The sequence below is a fragment of the Mesitornis unicolor genome, unplaced genomic scaffold, assembly GCF_000695765.1.
Source record: "Mesitornis unicolor isolate BGI_N332 unplaced genomic scaffold, ASM69576v1 scaffold17384, whole genome shotgun sequence".
Classification (NCBI taxonomy): Eukaryota; Metazoa; Chordata; class Aves; order Mesitornithiformes; family Mesitornithidae; genus Mesitornis; species Mesitornis unicolor.
The window spans coordinates 1-8,758 of record NW_010178230.1 but is presented as its reverse complement, the minus strand read 5'-3'; the positions used below and the strand labels follow the sequence as shown (position 1 = coordinate 8,758).

At 45.2% G+C, this 8,758-nt stretch overlaps 1 protein-coding gene across 1 annotated transcript; it reads right to left on the bottom strand.

Moving 5' to 3' along the window:
- Nucleotides 1–5,587: 5,587 nt before the first annotated feature.
- On the bottom strand, nucleotides 5,588–6,744 carry LOC104535252 (transmembrane protein 136-like). Its single transcript, XM_010182387.1, has 2 exons — nucleotides 6,546–6,744; nucleotides 5,588–6,126 (listed from the first exon to the last, which is right to left on the bottom strand). Exons 1-2 carry the CDS (start codon nucleotides 6,742–6,744, stop codon nucleotides 5,588–5,590), a joined length of 738 nt encoding a protein of 245 aa, XP_010180689.1.
- Nucleotides 6,745–8,758: the final 2,014 nt, after the last annotated feature.

Genomic DNA, 8,758 nt, shown 5'->3' with positions numbered 1-8,758 from the left:
GATGCATAATTTTTACTCCCCCCGTGCCAGATTTATCACACTGCCTTGCCTCTGATAGCTGGTATACTTCAAATTTTAAGTAGGAACAAACAGTGAATATAATCATTTTTCTTTCAGGGAAATTTCCCTTCCCAACATTTCAGATAGGATAATCAACCATTAGGGTAGCTTACCTGTGAGTGCCATGGATCTTCTGCAGACCTCGAGTAAATAGATAGCTCTGTAAAACTGTGTGCTGTAAGTCAGACATGATGGGCCATGAGCTGAGTTTCCCTGATCTTCATCATAAAAATTAAGTGGACAAAGAGTCTTCTGACTGGCTCTGCTCTTAAGCTTAGCACAACTTCAACCTTCCTGCCTTACTGATTATTGGTAGTGCCCAGCAATTCCATCCAGTCAAACTCACCTAAGCACTAACAGCTGCTGCTTAATTCAGCATCCTTTGATCCTGGGGAACTGCTCTGGCATGAGATTCTTCTGAGCCAGCTGAGAATGTGTGCGGGATTTCTTTATTTGCTGAGATTCTGCCTTTGAGAGAGTTGAAGATAGTAATGATGCCCTGAATCAAATCCAGACACATCTATCTCCTTGCCCTCCACTGAATTTTCCAGCCAGGCTGATGTTAACCAGCTTCACTGTGACATGGATGCAGCCTGCTTCAGAAACTGGTATGACCAATGCAATGGCTGCTAACAGCTATCCTGATGGAATTATAGTCTGAAAAAAACCCTATGAATTTGTGCCGTGGTCCACATTGCTATGCAATTTCAAAACCTCTACTATCTCATACCTTAAAACAGGCACATTAATTGCTTCCTAGAGGCAGGCAGCTTATTCTGCATCCATTTCCCTGGAAATGCACACAGGGCCAGTCTATACTTTTAAGTCATTTGGACACAAATGCAATGCTTTGCTGGCTTTGTTGAGACACAGATAGCCTAATCTATCAGAGCTTCTACTGGGACAGCTTATTACAGTTCCTAAACCTGGATAATCCACATCACAGTAAGCATTTTTATAGCACTAAGCTTTCTTCCCATATCAGCATAATTAAAGCAGCAACCTTTGTAAGGACAGATGAAGCTGCTGTCCATTCTGTTGTGAGTTTCCTTCTTGCTCTCTGCTAGAATCAATGTCCTCTGACTGGAGGAGGGATTAAAAAAGAAAAAAAAAGGATATGTTATTAGGATAAAATCTAAAGAGATAGAGAATAACATTATTTCTCATGACATTTGAGGATTACCAGTTACACTGAAGAGATTGTACCCTGACACAATATACAATTCAAACAGCAATATAATACAAACATTGCTGAAAACCCGTACTTTGTAACACTTGAAACTGACACTTTTGCCTTTGTATATGAAATTAACCGGCAGTAAACCATGCTTACTTTGCAAGAGCTTTTCTATACACCCAGACCTGTTCACTTCCTTCTTAATGTCATTTTCTAAAGATCCTTATGTTCCCAACTCCCCCTGGAACTTGAGGGAAACAGGACAACGCTAGCAAAAGCTAATAGCTTCTCTTACACAGATTTACTAGAGCATATATTGAAGCTGACTTGGAAAGAGAAAAGTGCTGGTATATCGGTATAACCAAAAGAGCTGCTCCTTGCCCAGGAATTCCTTATGCAATGCAAGGCTAATGCTGATTGATTCTCCCTCAGTCTCTGAAATTTTATCATTGGAAATGGCAGTAGACATATTATTTTACTTCCAGCCAAGCTATACAAAGCCTGCAAGTATCAGGAACATACCCACAATTTCCAGCTTAAAGCTTTCATCTTATTTTTGTCCAAGAAACAGACTTGCTGACAGCAGTGGTATTAGTCTGATAGCAGACTCCAAAGACTTAAAATGCTATGCTTTTACATCAGTGCTTGCACTACTGTTGCAAGGGAATAAAGCCTTGAATATAATAAAATTGCAGTTCCTTCAAATACAAATAAAGAGTTCAGCTAGAAAAAGAGGGCAGAAGACTGAATGAGGAGGTTAATTTTATAAGGTTCTACTGCAGGGCCAGCAGTTGCAGCAAAAGGCAGGCAGCAGGGAAGGGATGGCTTTAGAAGAAATAATGAGAAGATTAAAAATTAAATAAATTGGGGAGGGGGACAGCTTTCCCTCATTACTGTCAAAGCACATTTGCCCATCGACTCAAGGCTCGATTCTGTCTGGCACATTGTTCTTGAAGACGTGAAACTTGGAAGATGCACACAGCTCTAAAGCAAAGCTTCAGGATGCCTCTGTACTTTCTTTTTTTGCTTCCGGACTACCTCAGCCGTTAAACAAACTCCCAGAATAAATCACTGCAGTCTCCGAGACCACTCCATCATGCAGCCAGGCTGCTTGTAAACAGGCCAGCATCTCTAGAGGGCTCAACACTACACAGCTGCTGCCCAGCGCTGGAGGATTTTGAGGTAGATTTAAGGGTTACATCCAAACAACTAAATTGGCTTAACTATTTATAGAAAACAGACTTTTGGCATGCTGGACCTCTGGCAAAATGCTGTGAGCAGAGGCAAGGCAGATAGCTATTCTTTACCAACACAACACGACATTCATGTCTCTCCTGAGTGTGGCTTGGCTACACAGAGTTTCAGAGCTGCTGGCACAGGCAATGCAGGGCAGAGCCTTTCTTCCGTTCTGGGTCTGAACAGTGCTTGGTTCACCAAAATTCTTGTTGGTGCCTGGGTCTCTTCCTGCAGTCACTGAAAGCATCACTGAAAGAAATATTTTCCTCTCCTCTTCTTTTAGGAGCATCCTTTGAAGCTTTAAAAAAAGAGAGCACAACTTTCTAAATCACTTGACAAAACCATTCTGTGAGTTGGTGGCTCTCCCAGTGCTAAGCTATTGCATCCAGAGTGAAAGAAGCTCTCTGCAAACAGGCCTGAGCCCTGCACAACACCCCCCTGGCAGCTCACACCTCCCACAGATGATGCGGCACAGTCAGGCCTGCCCAGGGGTGTGAACAGAACGCGATATACACAGCTCCCAGCAGCTGCACAGCCCTGCAGTTTCTCTCTAGGTCAGAATGAAAGCAGCCCCCAGAATGTAAGCAATAACACCACAGCAGGCACGTGGAGAGACAGACCAGCACCACTCAGACCCCAGATTAAATCTGCACCTTTGCTCAGTGCCGACTTTGGCTCATCTCTACAGCTGCAAATAACCCCACACAAGGCAACATTAAATAATGCTAAAACAGACTCTCTTCCTATCAGACTTTCCAATGAAGCAATTCCTAGGCGACAGTGTTTAGTTTATAAATGAGGAGAGTTTGTGGAGTGGAAACACAGGAGGATCTTCTCCTTTAGCATATAGGGCATGGAAAACAAAGGAAACATTTTGCTCCGTGCGTTACCTGAGGATAGGTGCATGAAAGGCCTGGGAACAAACGCTATGGAAGAAGTGCACCCTGTTCAGCCAGTCAGCAACATGAAAGCACCTATTAGCAAACACCAAACTACTAAGTTTGCAAGGTGAATGTTGCAAAGAAGAGTGTTTTCTCTGCCTGTTAAAATGTCTAAGAATCAATAATAGCAAAAGCTGCACAAGTTGTTGGCTCAGTCCTCAAAAATCACCCACCAACCGTCAATTTGTTCACTGGTAATGCCAACTCATCCAGCAATACAACATACAAGTTAAGAACTGCATCCAAAGAGAGAAAACAAATTCCTCATATAATTAAATAGTCTTTATTTTATAAAACATAATACAAAGCATCTACACCATTCACTGGTGGAACATTAGTTGCTATTACACAGTAATTCAAACACAAGTTATTATTTCACACTAGTTCTGCAGTTTCCTTTTACAGTTTGCTATAGCCACTATGGACCAGCCTGAGGACAGGTCCCACCATGTGCTCCACAGCTTGAAAGTTATACTGCTCCTTCCTGGGCCTGTGATTCTATGCTGGAGCCCACTAGACAGTCTACGAGGCCTTGCTCTGAGACGTCATCGCTAGCTCTACCTCATAAAGCCATTCCTAATTGCTCTTTTGTTTTCTGGTGCCCTTGTTTAACTTCTAAAGCCTCAACGTCGATAGGGAAAACCCACCAGACATCCTTCCTTCAACCTAGGAGTTCACCTGAACAAGAAGCTGCACAGCTGATCCTTACGCTAGCTTGCTCCTTATGCTAGCTTGCTCCTTTTGATTCCTACCCCTAAGCATCACTGCAAAACACCTTGGATTCTTGCTTTTGTGAGGCAAGCCAGATGCTGGGAAGTGCCATGCTGAGGTGACAAAGTACTGATGATGAGTCATAGTGAGAAGTGCTTCATTCAAAGCAACAGCATTTTGCCTTTATACAGCACAGCTTGACGCAGACCACCAAGCATTAGCCAAAGGTGGCTTAGTGTTAACAAATGAAAACACCCCACGAGGTAGGTAATACTGTACCCACTTAATAAAGTGGGTAAGCTGAGGCAAAAAGGCTCCTTGACACGCTCCACAGCAGCAGCTGGGAAGGAACCAGCAAGCCCCAACTAGCCCTTCTTGTCTCCCTTCAAGGCTCAGTGCTCACTGCGCTGTGCTAAATGAGTCAAGTTTCCTTTTAAGGACCAGCTCACCCATCAGTTGGCTCTGCTGATCTGAAGTGCTTTGGGCTCCTCAGGTCTTTGGCTGCAACAGGCAAGGCTCACAGCAGAACTGGCACCTGAGCTGCGCTGGAGCAGAGAAAAAGTCAGAGAAGCATTTCACGTGGGAGGCTGTGTCTTTGGGTGTATTCACAGAGCACCTAGTCCTGCAAGGTGCCAGTGCTGATGAGAGCTTCTGGACACTACTGAAAAATAAGTTATCAGTACCTTATTAAATAAGTTATTAAAAGGAATTAGAAAGGGTAGGAAAAAAATTACCTACCTAAAATACTGTTCTCTCTACAGTCACACTCTAGCTCAACCACCAAAATAATTTCTCCCCAAGGAAACACAGGGATAATGAACGAAGTGCAGGTAACAGCCATCATTTTGCATTTATATAGCACCTCTCAAGTAAAGATCTGAAAGTGCGTAAGACAGATGGATCAGCTCCATCAACCCCAATTCATAGATGGGGAAATTAGGCACAGAGTTAGAGCTACGTGACTTGCCCAAGGTCACGTAACGAGTTGGTGGAAGAGCCGGGAATCCCAACTCTAATGAAACACTAAAACATGCTTCTTCCTAACAGTACAAAGAATCACTCTAGCTGTCTAGACTGCACAGGACACTGAACATGAAGATCTAGTGTTATTTTCTCCTCTCTTCCAAGAATTTACCAGTGCTGAAGGAGTTAGCTACTACCATTACTATTTACACCTGCACTGGTGAACTAGTTATGTTTAGTCTGTAAAATTAGCCCTTCTTTCACTCACATAATTTAGTGTATGCTTATGTACACACTGAGCCAGCCTCTGCCAGGCCAAACACTGCAGACCCAATGAATCCATGGCATAACTCCATGGATTTCAGTGGAGTTATGCCAGGGATAAATTTGGCTCCAGATTTGCTAACGTGTGTTGGCTCCTTTCCCGACAGTGGCATTTCAGGCACGATTCCCTTCTTGCCAGATTGTGAACTCGAGGAAGTCTTTACTCAGCATCCAGTCAGTGGTTTTTCAGATGTCCATTAGTTTTCAAGTACAGCTCATCACTCCTCCGACTCCTCCAAGCGTGGTACTTCTTCATGCTTTTCCTCCTAGCAAAGCGACAGATGCTGACCATGAAGACCCAAGAGACAGCGTACATGATGACGCCACCCAGCTTGATGTACCACCTGGGTCTGGGGGAAGCAAGCTCACAGTACATCAGCCAGGCCCCCACTCCAATCCGCACCCCAGTGAAGAGGACCACGAAGAAGAAATCCACCACATCACCTGTGAAACTGTGGTAACACCCCATCTCCTTCAGGAACCAGCGGGCCTGCAGCAGCGGGTTAGTGATCTCACTGCCAAAGATGACGGCATTGACCTCCGCAGCTGACTCCCCAAGTGCCAACGACGCTGTGATGCCCAAGATGCTCACCAGATGGTGGGCCAGCATCAGGGCACCCTCTGCCTGGAAGTACACACACCAACAAAGGTCGAAGAGGAAGTAGCCCAAGCTAAGGCACAGCCCATGTACCTGAAGAGCTGTGTTTGGTGATCCTGAAACATAAAGACACCAGACAGAGCTTTAAAGCATGGAGGCAACAAGCAGCCAGGGTCTGAGACAAGGAAGCGGTATTCACCTTCAGCAATGGCAGGCTGGTATTAGATCACACTGATCACAGCTCAGCTGAAGAAGTCAGACCAGTCACAATACTGGAGTTGTTAGGCTAACAGATGCACACACGTAATGGCCACACAACATGATCACACGCTCTGCCAGATTGCAGCTGGGGAGGGCCATTAAACTAGCAAAATACAGTACCAGTCTCTCAATTTCTCTAGTACTTTCCAGTACAAAGCAGCTCAGATATTACAATCATCATCCCTCACGTGGGCTGGATACCAAGGTGGTAGGAGAACCCCACTTTGTGCCATGACCCACTGGGGGACTCGAGATCACAACTTTCATTACTTACCTGGGTGACTCAAAGGCCAGGGACCATCAATAAAGCCAATGTAAGCAGAGAGACAGGTAGCAAGGATGCCATGGGTCAGCGTGACCAGTCTGCAGCTCCATTCATAGCTCCGGTGCTTGTAGCGGTGGCAGAACCAAGCATAGAGAGAGAGCCAGGCAAGCAGACTGCAGGCTATCCGCAGAGGCAGGGGGGAAAACATCCTGTCACAGGAATGGAAAGACAACATGCATCAGAAGCTGTAGCCTTCGGCAGTGTTAGCACATCCCAGTACAGCATTTCACCCGTAACCATCCCAGCACTGAGTGCACAGTCCTGTTTCCTGATGGTGTTGCTCACTTCTGACAATCTTTTTCTGCAGATGAACTGTGGTTCCTCTGGGGAAAGGCCTACATTAAAGAAGTGTATCCTTGAGAATTAGGGCAGATTAACCATGCGGCCACCAGTACACAGACCCCCACCAGTGTCACTTCAGCTGTGGGAAGACACACTGAAAGCAATGACCTTGTAATGCAGTGAGCTCCTAGCCTGGTTGAACAGAAAACATACCAAGACTTAGTAAAGCACCTCAGAGGACTTCCCCAACTAGTCTACAATGCAGGATCTGCTGGAATATGTTAGTGCTCATCTGCACTGCCCAAGGGACAGGCTGAGAAGCGCCACATCCAGCAATAAAGCTTTGATCCAGAGGTACACCTGCCCCTTCATTTCAGTTCCCTGCTCATATATGTGCATGTGACAGGTCTGCTTGTGTTGCTCCACCTGACCTACTCATCCTGTCATGCTCTTTGTTAGCTTGCTTCCTTCTCTCCTGAAACAAACAAAAAACCCACAAGAAAATCCAAAAAACAGAGTCTATTTCTTGCTAGGTCCACTCTTAATCATTCTTCCCAGTGCAGTGACACCAACTGCAAATAAGTCAAGAGAAACACAAAGGCATTGCCACCTCCTCCTGCTACGGGATTGTAACCTTCTAGCACTAACACATTTACAAGACAGTATGGGGAAGAAAAAAAACCACTGTAAAATCACCTTGTCCTCCCTAGGAAATCTTGCATATCATGCAAGCTTCTTTATGTGCATGCAAGGACAAAGCTCATACTATATCTACATTTCGTTCATACTTATAATACCTCTCCACAAAATATAAAACATGGCTCGTTACTCCTAAGCATCCAGCGAAGAGCATCGAAAGTTGAGTCACGCTCTGGGATATCCAGGCTTCCAGTTGTGTAATAGCAAAAGCAGCATTGGTCCCACTGGTACCTGCTGACCAGCGCACTGGATTCACACCCAGGGCTGGGGAACACCTAAAGGACTGCTCCCGATGAGGAGTCAGAGTTGCAATGCCCAACCTTCCTGTTTTGCCTGTTGCAAGCATTCACTAGGAATGACTTCGGAGGCGGGGTAAACAAAACCATTAGAGTATAAAGGACCTCGGGAACACCAGGGAAACAAATTAAGGATGTGATTAACTGCTCTGACCTGGTGTTTCCATTGACATCCCTGGCACTCGAGGTCCCTATGCATTTAGAATCAGGGCAGATAAGGCAGGAAGAATTCTGATGTGCCAAGAGGGATTGATCAGCTGGAGAAGGGTGGTAGAAGGCAGAGGAACTATCTGCTAAACATTCTGAGGTGTTTTCCACACCTGCTCATGAAAGAGAAGTTTCTCCATTCCCTGCAAAGAAAGATGGGGGCTATCTTGCAATTGCACACCAAAGCTCAACACTTGTCATTAGCATACACAATATATATTGCACCTGTGAATTACACCTGACCCCACACACTCAAAAGGGCAATATCTTTTATAAACAACAGTCATTATAATAATTAATACCATCAATAGTAATGGGGTCATGAATGACAGCAGGATCTACAATATCAATCAATGATCTTAAAGGTCTTTTCCAACCAAATGATTCTATAATTACATATGCCTAGAAACCTAGTCCAGAACAGCTCTGCTTTCCCCGAAAGAGCTTAAAAACCAGATGGGCACCTCCAGCAAAGCACCGTTATTTCTTTTTTTTTATTTATTTTTTTTTTCCGTACAAATGCAAAAATGGAGGAACCCAGAGCGCCTAAACAACGAGCCCAAACCGGGGACAAGGCCTCCCCAGCCGACCCGAGCCCGCAGCCTTCCTCGCCCTCCTCTTCGGGGCGCAGCCGCCCCCTCCCCGCCGCCGCCGCCCGCGCACCGGCCCTGGGGCCTC